Genomic DNA, 17951 nt, shown 5'->3' with positions numbered 1-17951 from the left:
TCGTGGCTGTACACGTGTTATGCAATCGACGGCCAGCACTTTATTTGTGCGCGTGGATGCCAGTTGGGTATGATTACATGTGCGCGCGTGGTTGGCACGCGCCTGACACACTGCCACTTTATGTCATGTCCGCCGAATGGGCTTCTGCGATTGTGACAGGCATTTAATGGCATCGAGGCGCACGCGGAATATTAAATGCTAGCCGTTTTCTTGTTTTTTCTTTCGCTTAATAGTTTGATATCATACGCCTCGCGTCATATAACATCAAACTGGGGGGACATAATGATACCGCAACCCGCAGGCGCACCGCGAATGTATGCGGACAATCACTATTGTGCGTATGCGTGTTCTTGTGTGCGGTATGCGGCGTGCGAATGCCTTTGTTCCCGGTACGGCGGTTGCTTAGCTGTCAAGTAAATATCTTTTCCATAATTATATCCATGATTCGGGGGAGTCAGTTATGGATGAGATTATCATGATCTGGGACGGTTCTAGAATTAGGGTTTGCCTATAAATACAAACCCTAATCATCATTCACCAAACACAGCACATTACGTAACCATCGCATACGATACACATTACGTAAAACAGCATCATTCAGCGTCTTTTCAAGGTTAACAGGTTAGTCTTTTGTAAGCTAGTACCTACGACCTTATTTGGGGCCTTCCGATCAGCGACCGCTATCGAAGGTGGACTTAATCACTTGGCCACCCCGCCGACATCATCATGTCGGCCAGGGTTATTCACGGTAGCCGGACCGGAGAGCCACGTTCTAAGATCCTTAAACCCCTCTTTACGTATTGAGCAGGCATATTAAACCCCACGGTTAAAATATGCATGATCAATATACAATATACAATATACAATATAAATTAATTGACAAGTGTCATATGTGAATTTTAAAGAAGATATCTTTAAGTTAAACAACAATATTTCATAAACGTGTCAATTTCTAAAGTGGGCGATATGGTTGTGTTTGAGTAAAGAAGATGATATTAAGAATAAAAAATAATATGGTCAAATAAATATTATTATAGTTTTACATTTAGATAAGAAGTAGCTGTCCGTATATCACTATTTTTTTATTATTACACAATTAAATGTGTTATTAAGTCTTGTATTGTACTTCGGTCACATTAAAAAATATATCCGGTAATGTAAGAATAAAATTTGATACTACACTAATCACTTCCTTCTATAAATGTTTGAAAGTTTCAAATACAAAGAACTAAAGAAACTATGACTAACCTTCAGAATAACATTATTATTATGCTAATGATAAATGATTAAATGATGTTTTTTTTTTGAAAAAGCAAATATTGAAATAAATACTAGGATTACAATGCTACAGATTACAAAACACGACTTAATCACGACTAAAGATTACAATCCTACAAAATATTGAAATAAATACTAGGATTCGAAAGCCACGAAAGCCACGAAAGCCACGAAAGCCACTCTATTTTTTTCCCTTTCGACCTCCAAGAAATCCATTCGAACGACTTACTTTGTATCTCATTTAGAATCATCGGTGGATTCCAATTTTTACCTTGGAATACTAATGAGTTGCGATTCTTCCAAATTAGATACACACTTATCCATTTAAGGGCTTGCCAAAATAATTCACCCGTACTTGTCATCGATGTCGGACCATTTTTGTTGACCAAATCCGATAAGTTTGAGCACATGAACCCGTTTAAACCCCACCATTTGAAAATCCTAACCCAAATATCTTCGACCCGTTTACACGAAAGCGCAATGTGTTCCACCGACTCTAAATCATCGTCGCATATGGGACACCTTACACTATGTAGGTCTACGGCCTCTCTTGTCCAGTTCCACTTTAACCGCTATTCTTTTTAACATTATCCGCCATATGAAAATTTCAATCTTTTTAGGGACTAGATTGTTTCTTAACGTAATGAAAATTTCAATCTTTTTAGGGACTAGATTGTTTCTTAACGTACCAAATTGATGATGATATGTTAATTGATTAAATGATGTTAAGTTAATGTTGATGATGATATGTTAATTTTAGGCCTTTTATAGCGTATTAACATTTTTAAGCTTTGCAAACGATATAATCTTGGCCCAGAAGATCATTTCATGAAGTTTTCAAGGACCTTTTAATAAGTCAATTAGTCAAGTATGCTCTAATATAACTACCAGTACTACATACGTTACTACTTTTTGTACGTTCAAAAAAACTACCATATAATCAAATAAAAATTAGAAAAATAAAAAGACTTCAAGGGGTCTATGAGGGTCGAACCTCAATTTTGTTCAGATGGAGTTAGTTATAAACTTTACAAGAGTGTATGATCATGCCAATTTTAACTTGAGTTCAATTTGTGGGGGCAATCGTCTGTTTACAATTCGAACAACCGGGGTAACCTATTGAAACTGTCTGAGGATGGTAAAAAAATGGTCCGGTCAGAGATGAGAGGATAAGAGATTCTCTATCACTTGTCTTGTGTGTTGTGTGTGTCTAACTTGTCTTCTTTATATAGAAAAGAGTTTGCCAAACCTATTAAGGGTTGTACACTAAAAATAGCTCATTAAAAGTAATTCAAAGTTTAATACGGAGTATTACAATAGATGCGTCATAAGTTTACAAAATAAAGTATGAAAAACTTGAGTGGTTCAAAAGTTGACACAATATTGATAACCAATTAGGTAATGCCCATAAATACTACATTTAAAAGTTAGAAACTAAATCTCAATTCTCGACACTATTTTTACTATTTGTACAAATACACCTATGAATGCGATCCTTCATAACTTTTGGCACCATTTCATCAAATACTTATTACTTGTTCAACTAGATGCCCCTAAATGTTGTTTGTTACAAACTTAAATGCTTCAAATTTAATTATGATTAATTGAGAATTTTAATCAATTGCAGTATGTAATATATATGGATAAATATATTTAAGCCATAGTTATCATTTTTATTGTATTTTGCTTAGTTATTTTATATAAATGTTAACCGTTGTCATTTCATATTAGCGATGTATAAAAAAATGTTTTTGATTTGTTTTGTTGACTGAGATGATGCTTTGTATCTATTGTGATCAATATAAATAAATATAAATTAAACATAAATATAAAATAAAACTATCATATTTACATCTCTTCTTTTTAATTTACTTTCGAAAACCAGTTGAACTCAAATACATAGATCAAGCACGCTACGAGAAAAATTCGAGAGCAGATTTTCTAATTCATTTTTTTAGAACAGCAAAATCTTATTAAGTACGACACTCTAGCAAGAAGCTAGAGAAAGCCATTCAAGTGTAGTTTCATAATATCAAACGGCGAAAACACTTTAACTATTTATGTACAATTCATTACAATTATATGTGATAGTTCAAAAACATTCACATACTAAAAAATTTAGAAGAATAAGGTTGTTTTTGATAGATGTAATTTGAAATAGAAATCAATAGTTGAAAGATGAAGATTTTATATTTTCGATGTAAGATCTAACTTTAGTTTTGCAAACTATTTCAATCAAACGTTGTCTTTTCAAAATTCTAATTTAAACTCTAAGATCCAAAAGGGAGATGATATATCCACATCTACTTTTACTTCTTCCACCATTATTTAAGTCTTTTTCCTCAAAATATCCCTCAATAATATTTAACAGAAAATTTGTATAAGGTATCATTTAAGGGTATTTTTGAACTTTTAAGTGGAAGGAGTAAAAGTGGTGGTGGATATATCATCTCCCGATCCAAAAAGCTATTCATTCATCAAATAATATATTACGGATAATGATTAGAATGTTATAATTCAGTAGGCTTATAACTACCTTTAGTGGTTCTTGACTGTAGAAGGTATATAGAGATAGAGATACTGTAAAACGGAGAAAACAAAGGTTGAACAAAAGGTATGAGTAATTGGTTTTTTATTTATAGAAAAAAATGTACAATGAGAGTTTGGTGGCATTTGGAATCTAGAGAGAGAGAGTGTTTTTGTTAACCAAAAAATACATCCCATAAACTCTAACTCAACACACCTATTTATACTCAAAAAAATATACTATGCAATATCTATAATAATAATAAAATTATCATCCAATTATTACTTTTATAACACTCCCCCTTGGATGATAATTTTATTAGTGAATAACTAGTACTGCCTCGTTAAAAACCTTGCTAAAGAAAACCCTTTGGGATAAAACTTTAGCTAAGGGAAAAAGAGTGCATCATAGAGTTGACTCCCCCTCAAGTAGGCAACGCCTGAGTTGTTACATCTTCTGAACATGCCTCATGCCAATATTATGAACGTGTGTTCTGAAAATAGCAGTTGGAAGTGCTTTGGTGAAAAGATCAGCAGAGTTTTTGCTGGACTGAACATATCTCATTTCAATCTGGTTGTCCTTAATGAGATTTTGAGTGTATGAGAAGAATCTAGGGGGTATGTGTTTTGTTCGGTCACTTTTGATATACCCTTCTTTCATCTGTGTTATGCAAGCTACATTATCTTCATAGATAGTTGTTGAACTTTTATTGCGTTCTAGTCCACAAGAATCAGTAATGAGTTGTGTCATTGATCTCAACCAAAAACATTCCCGACTGGCTTCATGTAATGCAATTACTTCGGCATGATTTGATGATGTTGCAACAAGTGTTTGTTTTTTAGAACGCCATGATATTGCGGTACCTCCATTTAGGAATACATATCCATTTTGAGATTTAGCTTTATGTGGATCAGATAAATAACCTGCATCAGCATAACCAACCAAATCTTGTTTTGATTCGTTAGAATAAAATAATCCTAAATCAGTAGTTCCTCGAAGGTATCGAAATATGTGTTTGATCCCATTCCAGTGTCTTTTGGTAGGAGCTGAGCTGAACCTTGCCAACAAATTAACTGCAAAAGAAATGTCAGGTCTTGTACAATTTGTAAGATACATAAGAGTTCCAATTGCACTAAGATATGGTACTTCTGGTCCCAGGATATCTTCATGATCTTCACCGGGACGAAATGGATCAGTGTCAACATTAAGTGATCTAACAACCATAGGAGTACTTAATGGTTTTGCCTTGTCCATATTAAAACGTTTTAAAATCTTTTCAGTATATGTTGTTTGATGTACAAGTAAACCATTAGGCATATGTTCAATTTGTAAACCAAGGCAATACTTGGTTTTTCCGAGATCTTTCATTTCAAATTCTTTCTTTAGAAGTTGAATGGCTTCATGGATCTCTTTATTTGTACCTATGATATTAAGATCATTGACATAAATAACTACGATATATATCTGGTCATTGTTTTCATAATTAAAACACATGTGCAAATAAGTTTATATGTATACACTTTTCTTATCAAGTAATCACTTAATCCGTTATACTATTGTATCAACCCATATAAAAATCTTTGTGATTCAATGGAATACATTTCTTTAGGTTTTGCGTTAGATGTTTCTGATACCTTAAACCCTTCAGGTATATTCATATATATCACTATCAAGTGATCCATATAGATAAGTAGTAACAACATCCATGAAATGCATTTAAGTAACTACCAGGTTGATTAAGTATCTAATAAGTAATTGTATCCATTACATAAGGATAAGTTTTCCTCATAATTCATTTCTGGTCTTTGTGGGAAACCTTGAGTTACAAGTCTAGTTTTGCCTTGTATCTTCATTTGCACATTTCTTTTTCGGATAAAAATTCATTTATATCCCATACGTTTCACATCTTCAAAAGTGATAACGATTGATCCGAAAACTTTTCTTTTATTGAGTGATTCTATTTCAGCTCGTATTGCTCCTTTCTGTTGAGCTCAATCATGTCTATTTTGATATTCAATGACAGATTTTGGTTCCAGATCATCATCTTTATTCATGATGTCATTGTAACATTATATGAAAATATCTCATCAAGATTTTTCATTTCATTTCGGTTCCATAATATTGCATAATTTATTGCAATTTATGTATTTACATTTATCAATATCCTCTGCAGAAGGAATATTGATTTGTGGTTCTTCTTGAACACTTTTTTTTTACCTCATTATCAGCTGATTTTTCTTTTCTAGGATTTTTATCTTTGGAACCAATTTGTCTTCCACGTTTCAGACGTGGCGAAGACTCATGAGTGACATTATTGCCAGCTTTTGGAATTTCAATTCTAACTTAAGCATTTACTTCTGGTATATATGATTTAGTCACTCTTTTTGTATCTTTAAATGCATAAAGTAATTAATTTGCAAGTTCTTGCATATGCATTATTTTTGAACTTTCGTTTCGCATTCTTTTGTGCGAGTTCTATATACCTTAATTGATGTTCACATAATGAAGCATCTTTTTATTTATTTTTCATTTCTCCCCCTAATATAGGGAACAATGTTTCATTAAAGTGACAATCGGCAAAATGTGCTGTAAAACATCACCCGTCATGAGTTCAATATATCTTATGATTGAAGATGTTTCATATCCAACATATATTTCCATCCTTCTTTGAGGAATCATTTATTGTGGTGGTGCAATTAAAAATACACTGCACAGCCAAATGTTCTAAGATGGAAAATATTTGGCTCTCGACCAAAATTAAGTTGGTAATGGAGAATATTTATGACTTGCACTTGGTTTAATGCGAATTAATGTCGCATCATGTAATTTTACATGTCCCCATATAAATATTGAGAGTTTTGTACTCATTTCCAATTGTCTAGTTATTAGCTGCAAGCGTTTATCTATTGATTTAGCTAAACCAATTTTGTGTATGCACATGAGTAACTGGATGTTCAACAACAATCCCTGTAGACATATAATAATCATTCAATACTTGAGATGTTAACTCACTAGCATTATCAAGTCTCATCCTTTTAATGATGTAATCAGAATAATGTGTTCTCAATTTAATAATTTGTGCAAGAAACTTTGCAAATGCCATATTACGGCTTGATAACACACAAACATGAGACCATCCGCTAGATGCGTCTATTAGAATCATGAAATATCAAAATGGTCCACATGATGGATGAATTGGTCCATATATATTCCCTTGAATTCTTTCAAGAAATATTGGTGATTTTTTCTCAATGTGCTTTTCATTAATCACCATATGTGATTTTCATTAATCACCATATGTGTTTTTCGTTAATCACTATATGTGCTTTTCATTAATCACTATATGTGCTTTTCATTAATCACCATATGTGATTTTCATTAATCACCATATGTGCTTTTCATCATATATCATTTTCACCATATGCGCTTTTAATCATATGTGCTGCGCTTTTCGTCATATACACTTTTCATTATATGCGCTTTTAATTATATGCGATGCGCTTTTCATCATATGCGCTTTTTATCATATGCGCTTTTAATCATATGCGCTGCGCTTTTCATCATATGCGCTTTTTATCATATGCGCTTTTAATCCTATGCGCTTTTCGGTGCTACATAGATATTTCTCATTTTCGATTATCATTGACTGATAATCATATCCACTATGATATATATCAGAGAAACTTAACAAATTTCTCTTTGATTTGGGAGAAAACAAGACATTGTTTACCAAAAAATTCGTACCATTTGGTAATATGAAATTTTGCCTTTTTCGTTTCTTATATCAAGTTTGCAAGAGCTGGTATAGTATTTATAATTCCTTCATTTGATTTAAATCAATGAAATATTTCTTAGATTTGATCATAGTGTGTATGTTACTACTATCTGCAATACATAGGTCTTTACCATTTAATTGATGTTGTATTTCTGCAGGATTCATACTAAAACTTCAAATAAGATAAGCAAATAATGAGTTATATTTCAGCAAGATAATCAAATTATATTACCTGCAAACAAGTTATAATCTGAAGTACATAAAAGATAACACTTAATAAAACATATGCGTTATGGTCTAAAACCATTTATTTATGAGTGATACATAAAAAAAAACTAGGCATCTTAGAAAATTCAAACCATTCAAGTCTCAAGGTAGCTCAGGGTTAATTTAATCAAGATTTGTCAACAGATTCACTCTCGTTTTCTTTTCTTTTGGGACTTATTTGTAGAGCTAAACAAGATGTTCATGTATTCAAGAAATACTAGACTGATGATCCACGTTACCAGCTCATTAATAAGAATCTCCGGAATTCTTATAAGAGCGTCTACTAATATCTTTAATTTTATTCTTTCATGGATCACCGTTATTATTATTATTATTATTATTATTTTTTGATAATTATTAACGTATCTATCTTTGAGTATTTTCCATAATACACTTGGATTTTCGATCATATAATATGTAGATTCTAAGGACTCGTCAATATGTTTGCTAAGAAAAATACTTACTATTGCTTTCTCTGGTTCGGAATAATTGTTATTTTCATTCAGGGTTTCTAAAATACCGTTTGATTCGAGATGTTTTTCTACATTCATAACCCATGTTAAGTAGTTGTTCTCACTTGTTCTAAATGAGCAAATTTAAGCCTTTTCAAATTCGACATTTTCTATTATCAAAAAGATGAATAACATAAATTATAATCATAATCAACTTCTATTCATAGACAAATAATAAAATGAAATTAGAATCATTTTAAATTCATAAGTAGCAAATAACAGAATAATGGTATGATTACAAATAATAAAACCACAAGGGCAGGATAGAATATAGGTTCACCCGGTGGTATATTAGCAACAATGATGATAGTTAATATGACAAATACAATAGGAAAAATCATCCTTGTGTGAATCATTTTTACAAAAACCTTTTGAGAGTAGTAATCTGAAAAATAAAGATTGATTTGTGAAAATGTGAAAACGGAGATGTTTATTTTATATTTGAAAAATATAGTTGTTGTAACGTCGTCAGTTGACGTTAACAACCGTTATGTATATATGACCGTTGTAACGTCATTAGTTGACGTTAAAGAAATAAAGTCACTATATCAAAACGCGTATGAGTAATATAAAGGACAAGATTTTTTTTCTTCTTATTTTAACTTTTAAGATTTACTTTTAATAAAAATACAAACTACTTTTTCTTATTTTATCTTTTAAGATTTACTTTTAATAAAAATACAAACTACTTTTTCTTATTTTAACTTTTAAGATTTATACTTTTAATAAAAATACAAACTACTTTTTCTTATTTTAACTTTTAAGATTTACTTTTAATAAAAATACAAATTACTTTTTCTTATTTTAACTTTTAAGATTTACTTTTAATAAAAATACAAACTACTTTTTCTTATTTTAACTTTTAAGATTTACTTTTAATAAAAATACAAACTATTTTTTCTTATTTTAACTTTTAAGATTTACTTTTAAGAATAAACATTAGTATGCATGAAATAAATAATGATTTATTGCATAAGTAATCATAAATGTTAGATAACATATAAAGACCCCATCGTATTCGTATTGATCGGAATTAATCTCGACCCATGGTACCGTGTTGTCAAATGACGTGTTGCGTACATAAAGTACCGTGTTGTCAAATGACGTGTTGCGTACAATCATGAGGTCTTATTAACATAAATATAAATGTTAGTGAAGTTAATAAGAGTTAGATTACAGAAAATATAATTCAGGTGGTATAACCGACCATATATAACTTAAATAACATAAATATAAATGTTAGTGAAGTTAATAAGAGTTAGATTACAGAAAATATAATTCAGGTGGTATAACCGACCATATATAACTTAAATAACATAAATATAAATGTTAGTGAACATAACTGTAAATGTTAGTATACATAAATAAATGTTAAATAACATAAATGTAAATGTTAGTATACATAAATAAATGTTAGATAACATAAATGTAAATTAGGCGACAGTGTCGACCATATATCATTTAGGTGGTATAACCGACCATATATTAGTTAGGTGGCAGAGCCAACCATATTTAGTATAAATGTTGAGATAATCGTGCTGATAACGTGTTATAATTCAGTAGGCTTATAACTACCTTTAGTGGTTCTTGACTGTAGAAGGTATATAGAGATAGAGATACTGTAAAACGGAGAAAACAAAGGTTGAACAAAAGGTATGAGTAATTGGTTTTTTATTTATAGAAAAAAATGTACAATGAGAGTTTGGTGGCATTTGGAATCTAGAGAGAGAGAGTGTTTTTGTTAACCAAAAAATACATCCCATAAACTCTAACTCAACACACCTATTTATACTCAAAAAAATATATTATGCAATATCTATAATAATAATAAAATTATCATCCAATTATTACTCTTATAACATAGAAAAAGATTTACATTTATTAAATACTCAAGTATGCCTTTGTACTTGTGTCTGATTCTAATAAACGATGAAATTCAAGGATAAAAAGTACATAAACTAAAACGTTAGGGTCCGTATCGTAAATATAAATTCTTAAGAAAACGGAAAAAAACAGGTGCCCCTGAAGAAGCAAAGCAAGAAAGGAACGTTCGATCGATCGATCTCTCTCTTTTGTTCATACTCAATAAACACCCCTAAATTAGTTCACCAACAGCTCCTCCTACTGCTTTTTATTTAATTTAAATAAATAAATATCAGGTACAATAAATCTACTGATTGTTGTTTTCTTTTAGAGAGAGAGAAAAACACGCTGAAATTGAATGTTTCAAAGCTTTATTTATGTGTGTTTCTTGATACAATTCATTTTCAATTTGATAAAAGTAGTTGTATTTGTTGTTATTTATAATTCTCGTGTTATATGAATGAACAATTTAAAAAGTGTGTATTTTTAGGATGTTTTCTTTATTAAAAGATGTATACGAATTCATTTGCGTTAGATATATTTATTTTTATGGTTATTTTTAATTGCGTTACTGAAACGTAATTGGTAACATCTGTATAGTATTTTGTATTGTATGGATTATATAGATATATAGATGATTAAGTTTGTCAATTACGGTAATTGAATTTTTAAAAGTTAGGGTTTCATATACAGTTGATGAAATTACGTTTTAAAGTTTAAGTTGTTGGAGTGGGTTAACTAATTGGATTGGTTAAAACTTTGAATTGATTGGTTTTTTGGTTTCATGTGATAATGGGTATATTTTTAAGTTGTTCACAGTTTTATTACCTTGACTTTGATTTAGGGTTTTGTATATGAACTTTCTAATTTAATATATTTTAATTTTAATTTATTGTAATGTGATTACAGGATTGTTTGACTTGTTAACTGGAGGCTGTAGCTGTATTACAAGCCAAGTTTGATCAACAGGGAACTTTATTTATATGGTAAAGTTTTCGTTTTGTACACAAGTTTATGTCTTTTTGTTATAGATTTATGCCTAGCTATTTTCCGGTAACCTTTCAATCGCTGTCCGTATTTGGTACCTTTGGGTCAGACGAGAGAAAGGCATACTCGTTAGGAATACGAAGGTGTTGGCAATATACTTTTATTATAAAAAAATTTGTAATCTTTTATGGATTTGTAAGCCGAATGTAATATGATGTGAATTGTAGCACTTTTCTATGCATGTCTATATTCATGTGCCATGAAGCAACCGTGAAGTTTGGTATAATCTGTTGCGTGATCATGATGATTATTTGCTCACAGTTTCTGCTATTGTAACAGTGAATTGTGAAAATTGGTAATTTGATTAAATTATATTATAATTATAATTATAAGATAAAATAAAACACTTGATTAAAACGGTGTTTAGTAAGTAACCCCTCTACTGTTGGTTATTACTGTGGGACTCTGTACATAGTTTTTGTAACTCTCTGAACTCGGAATCATTTGTCTTATATTTTTAGTTTTAAATTCTGCATAAATGCTTTAGATTATCATGTATAGTTATAGTTATAGTTGCTCCTAATAGGTTTATTCCTAAAAATGATTACTGCAAACTAGGTTTTAAAATGTTGGGAGTAAAAAAGGAAAGTAATGCATGTTGATTTAGTTAAACTGCGTAAAGGATTTTAAGTGACACATTAATTAAATAATTGTTTATAAAGGTTGTGTGGTTCTTGTTCTTATTTCCAATAGATTGTCACCTTGAAATTGTGGAATGTTAATATGTGGTTGTCACCAAAGGGCATTTGGCCCAGCGGTATCGTGGTGGCCCTCCAACCAAGAGGTTGAGGGTTCAAGTCCCACTTGGGACATATTCGTGGTTGTAAATATTCGTGTTAATGGTGTGTGTGTTTGCCTTTCAAAAAAAAAATATGTGGTTGTCAATTTTTCATCTGATAGAACACATCAAATTCGATTGCTTGTAGGATATGTTTTTTCATGCTACTGTTTGAGTGTACAATGCTACAAGACAGTAGTTACCTTTTTTAAGTATATTATGTCTGGTCATAAACAGAAACAAGTTTTTATTGCTGGTCGTAATAGTTTGGCTTGATCTGTAAGGACATTATTTTATCTAGTTTATTTGTAGCTAAATAATGTGATTATAGGTGGTCCTTAATAAAACAATTGTAGGAGGTTTGTTCAACGCGTTCGACTGATTTCCTTTTTTTTACCAATCCTTTGAACCCTTTGTTTGTTTATATATGGAACCACCTTATTTTTATATATAAACAACAAAATTTCATGGTTTTGTTGATGATTTGGCAATTTGCATTCTTATTTGTAAATCTTCAATGATTTATTAGTTTATTTTGGTTAATGATGAATGTTGTTACTCTTGTGTACATAGTTTTTAAGATATAAACAAGTCTCTAAAGCATCTTGGTATATCACTAGTTTACATCATAACCTAGAGTACTACTGTGATGTCCATTTCGTATTTGTACACATTTATATATCTGTGTCTGCACGTTTGTCTACCTCTGATATGCGTTTAAATTTTTTATATGCAGTGTACTTTGGTGAAGTAGTTTATCGGACCGGTATGCTTATGATCCTTCCGTGATGGAATTTAGTGTACTAGTAGCATGCTGTTCGTATGGCTCAATCTTGGAGATACTAACCTGTTAGGTTAAACAATATGACATTCAAGGACTTCTTTACCCTAACCGAGTTAAAAGATGGGCTTACGAGTCCATCAAGAGTCACCGAACTCTTCAACATTATGCAGAACGAAAAAGAGACTCTGAATAATAATAATAATAATGAATCAACCCGACAATGGTCTGCTGTTGCAACCGCTATTGCAGCCACCGAGAATAAAGAATGCCTTGATCTTTTCATCCAATTAGATGGTCTCACGTTCATTAATAAATGGCTCAATGATGCTCAAAAATTTGAGAATGATAGTGAAAATGATGATCTGGAACAGTTAATCGTTGCATTGTTATGCGTGATCGAGAAGCTGCATGTGGACCCACATTGGTCTCCTGATTCTGGAATCGGGAAAACGGTGAGCAATCTTTGTAGTCATCGTAGCTCTTTGGTCCAGGCGAAAGCTAAAGCTATTTGTAATAAACAGACACCAAGCGAAAACAACAACGAAAACAAAGAAAATGTGGAACAAGTAACTGATCAAAAGATGATGTCAGCATGCTCTGATGATGACGTTCAGAAAGAAATAAATAAAGAAGAAATAGTAATAATGCCAACGCAGGAAATAGTTTTGGAATCTGCAACGGATATAATTAAGGCTGAAAAGGACGAACCTAAATCAGAGAATACTCCTTTAACGGAAGTTTCTAGCGCTTTGGAAGATGCAAAGGAGGAACAGAAGGTTAACTCTTTAGAACACAAAACGTTGACTTTGTCTACCGATGTTGACCATGCTTTAGAACCTGCAACAAAGACTGAAATTATGGAAGACACAAATGATAAAGATGAAGAAATGGTTGAAGGTGACGAATCACATACAATTGAAGTCGATATCGCTAGCGGAATCGGTGATTCCACCGCTGGTGGTTTGCCGGAAATGTCGGGAACCGAGAACCCTAAAACGGCATCAGATACAGAAAACGATGAAGATGAAAAGAAAGATGTTGAAATGGAGAGTGATGAGGATTCGGGGTATCGTTCGTCTACACCGTCGGTAAAAGTTAGAGATAACGATTTGATTAGCAATCGACCGTCTGATATGGAACTCGATTGTGGAATGGTGGACCCACTTGAGCTCGCTCGACAAGTTGCTATCGAAGTCGAATGTGAAGTTAGTTCCCAGGAACAAAGTTGCAGTACTTCTACTGGTGGTTTGGGTAACGAGGTTTCATCTGGACCCGGACCCGGGCCCGGACCCGGTTCTTCTAGTCCAGCTGAACCTGATATCCCAGCTACTGAGATGGGACAAGAATCGGGTCTTAATGCTGAAAAAGGCTTTTCTGGGTTTGATCTGAATCAAGAATTTTCATCCGAAGAAACCGAGAGTGCGGTTGACCCGGTTATGACCCAAATCTCGGTTGTTTCGGCTTCTCGAGCGGCTGCAGCCGACGGACTACCTGTTGCTCCTTTGCAATTTGAAGGTACGCTCGGTTGGAAAGGTTCAGCTGCCACTAGTGCTTTTAGACGGGTCCCGGATAGTGAAAAGACGTTTTCGTCCTCGTCCAGTCACAACAACTCGAATCTATTGGATTTCGATCTGAATGTGGCTGACGCCTGCGAGGATAATAATAATAATAATAAAATGGAAGATTTCTTATCCCGAGACAAAATTAAAGAAAATTCAAGGCTGCAGTTGGATCTTAACAGTTTGGGTGATGGCGACGTTGGTCCTATATCGTTAGATTGGAAACGAGACAACCGTGTAACGACGTTAAGACAAAACGGGCCCCTGAGTCCGTCTGTATCATCCTCATCATCTTCTTTTAGGAATATTGATTTAAACTTAAACGACCACTTCACGGGTCCGAATAACGCTTCCTTGGATAATCCGTTTCTCGGTAAGTTATTCAACAATAAACGAGATGAACCCGTTATATCCATATTCGGTACCCAAGTTCGCAAAGATTATATTCCTCCTCCTGCTCGACCTAATGGAAGGATTCTAGAACCTTCTGTTGATTTCAGTTTGGGTCGACCCGGACCCGGGTCCAGTTTATCGCTCGGATCTTCCATGCCTTACCCTAATCTACCCGGTTACGGTTACGGGCACAATGGTTACGCGATGGGACCCATGTACCCACCCCCCGGTGCACCTATCCCATACATGGTTGATTCAAGAGGGGCCCACATGCTACCGTCAATACCACCACCTGCTTCGTTTTCTCAACAAACACAACCGTTTTTCTTCAACATGGGTGGACCATCCGGGTCAAACGGTGCAGGCACATCACGTAGTAACTTCGATCTAAACTCGGGCTTCTTAACCGAAATGGGAAATCGGGAGAATAACGGGGGGTTGAGACAGTTTTTTAATCATAATCAAGCGTCTTCGAGTTCTGTTATCGGTGGGAAACGTGAAGAACCAGATAGCGGTTGGGAGTTTTTTCCGATTAACTACAAGCATCAACAACCGCCATGGCAATAAAAGAAGAAGGTTTGATGTTATTATTGTTATTATTCATCTTGATCTGGCTCCCTTTTTATTATCAGTTTTAATAGCCATAGTTATAGAGTAGGCAAGCTGTTAACTTTTAGTTGGAGCCGAGGGAGGGGTGTTAGTGCAATTCGATCGAATAAAAAGGACCTTTTAGCAATTTGTTGGTTCTCTCGGGGGTGTCGGAAAGCAGGGGATGAGGAACAAGGTGTAATCTTATTCATGAGATTAATTGGCAAAAGAAAGTGTAGGGCTTACAGTGATTTATTTCTTAATTTTTATTTTTATTTTCATAACTTTGTTCACATAGAGTTGTAATTTGTTCTACATAATATATAGTATCAAAGAAATTTAGTGAGCTTCTCTGTTTACAGGTATTTATATCAGTTTATGTTTATGTGACTGACCAATTTTTATCTAAACATGGGATTAAAGTAACAACCTTTCAAACCTATTCATCAAGAAATGTGTTTACAGGTATCTATTTATATCAGTTTGCGTGTTTAATGTTACTCCCTACTCTTATATGGTGTTTGAAGTTGAAAGAAACTTGTGAAGGATTTGGCAAATGGGCATATGTTTCATGATGTTTGTATAAAAACATGTATTGCATCAGTTTTAGTTTAGAGATTTAAATGCTTATGCACTAGTAACTGCGTACAATACATGTGTTTGCCTCATTGCCTGCAACATTTACGCAGTACCATTATACTCGAGTAACTCAACACCTGTGATTCACCCAATAAAACGTTTTTTTTTGTTTTTTTTTTTTTTTTTCTTTTGTTCTAGTGATTAATTTTTCAGAATTTGTTTGTGATTGATTAAGACATTAAGTTCTCAACTTCTGTTTATTGTGTCAAACAAAAACATATAGGATGGAGCTTTTCAATTAAGTTCCTAAACTTCGCTCTCTCTTCTTTCTTTTTTTTTTTTTTTTTTTTTTTTTTTTTTTTTTTTTTTCTTATATAAAAAAAAATGGTCTCTTATTAATGTCACGGAACATAAAAAGTTGGAATTTATTACAAGTTATTATTATATTATAAATATAAATAAAAGATCCTGGTTTGATCAGCCCATTAGACCCACTAGTCTTATACTCTAAATTGGGCTTTAGGTTGCCTAACCCACATATTACTGTCCCGTCCGCATTGTCATAGTTAACTTTTTAATTTTACCCCTGACTTTCTTTACCATTTTATCTTATACACGGACATAATTAAATGTATAATAGAACTTTATCTTATTATTTTTTATAAATTTATAAAAGTGACATTCGGTGGAGAAACTTGTTTACCCGTTACTTAGTAACTTAATGGGGATCCGGTGGATCCGGATTTTGAGCGGATTTTTTAATCAGGTTCGAGTCATGAATTACCTAAACTCGGTCCAATTCCGGCCAAACTCAGCCCGATGCCATGCCAACAGACCCTACTCATTAAAGTGTAGATTACTCAAAGTTCTAGTAAAGTGAAGATTGCTGGAAAAGTATAGTAATTAGAAATGAACACATCACCACCCCACAAGTTAAGGGCTTTTTATTTATTTTTTAGAACCGACCTTGAATATACAAACTATCAAAATAAATTAATCTTTTAATTAATTCACTCAATTGTTATGATTAATTAGGCCAAATCTTGTCTTCTAAGAATGTACAAACTTCATTACAAAAAAACTGTTGTTTATAAATTATTTAGTGGCGCTTTATAAGGAATTAAGGGTTGGTTGGCACCGAAAGCTTAAAGATTTAGTGATCACTGATCAGAAATACATTAATCTGATTTGGTTTAATTTGATTCTTCATGGGAACAATCGTAGTGTTATGTCACCTGTAAAAGATAAAGTAATGCTTTGCGATTACTAAATCTAATCTTAAGGTTTTGTGTATTGCATGTGCTTCATAAAAGAAGTTGTTTTAAATTATTTATTTTTTCTTTTTAGAAAAAAATTGGTTTAAATATAACATGTTGAACATTGTTTAAAGTAACATTGATTACAATTTAAGATATTATATTTACAAAAATTGTCGAATGAATTATAAAATGAGAATAGAATTGAATTGAGATTTCCCCAATAAGAAAAGTAGCTAGTATCGTACGTATAATATTTCACTTGGTTGTATATGATACCCATAATATTCTCAAAACGTTTATTTTGTTTTACAGTTTTTTTCCCTGACGAGGTTTTTTCTTTCAAGTTACTCGAAGATGTCGGTTATTTTTATTACGAAGTATGATGTATGCAACAGAACCAGATTACATTGTTACTGTTTCTGATTCTGATTCTAAGAGCACCCAAATATTAGGATTTTAGGACCCAACAATATGAGTAATTAAAGAAAATTATTCAACTCACAAAAGATAAACGAAAGAATAATGCGAAAAATTAAATCGACACAAGCAAAATAACGTGGTTATATGCAATAATTGTGATTGGTTTAGTCCACGGCCAACTAGAAAATTTTATTGATAATTTTCGTGCTCAATGGTACATGTTAGATCATGGGTATATTTATAATACAAAAAAATAAATAAGGAATCCGTGTCCTTCAACTTGTTGGACAAGTTGAACCTCACATTTGGTGAGGGTAATGTC

The 17951-nt window shown here is 32.6% G+C and overlaps 1 protein-coding gene across 1 annotated transcript; it reads left to right on the top strand.

The window, feature by feature from the left end:
- The first annotated feature begins 11103 nt into the window (after positions 1-11103).
- Positions 11104-15717, top strand: LOC139851688 (uncharacterized). The gene is made up of 2 exons (XM_071840820.1): positions 11104-11208; positions 12784-15717. Exon 2 carries the CDS (start codon positions 12912-12914, stop codon positions 15348-15350), a length of 2439 nt encoding a protein of 812 aa, XP_071696921.1. The 5' UTR covers positions 11104-11208; positions 12784-12911; the 3' UTR covers positions 15351-15717.
- Positions 15718-17951: the final 2234 nt, after the last annotated feature.

The sequence above is a fragment of the Rutidosis leptorrhynchoides genome, chromosome 6 (assembly GCF_046630445.1).
Source record: "Rutidosis leptorrhynchoides isolate AG116_Rl617_1_P2 chromosome 6, CSIRO_AGI_Rlap_v1, whole genome shotgun sequence".
Classification (NCBI taxonomy): domain Eukaryota; kingdom Viridiplantae; phylum Streptophyta; class Magnoliopsida; order Asterales; family Asteraceae; genus Rutidosis; species Rutidosis leptorrhynchoides.
Note: the sequence above shows the minus strand (reverse complement) of the source record. Positions and strands in the feature narration are given on the sequence as shown.

What these genes read in the sequence shown, in the direction of transcription:
- LOC139851688 (XM_071840820.1), top strand. Translation starts at nt 12,912, where the DNA reads ATGACATTCAAGGACTTCTTTACCCTAACCGAGTTAAAAGATGGGCTT.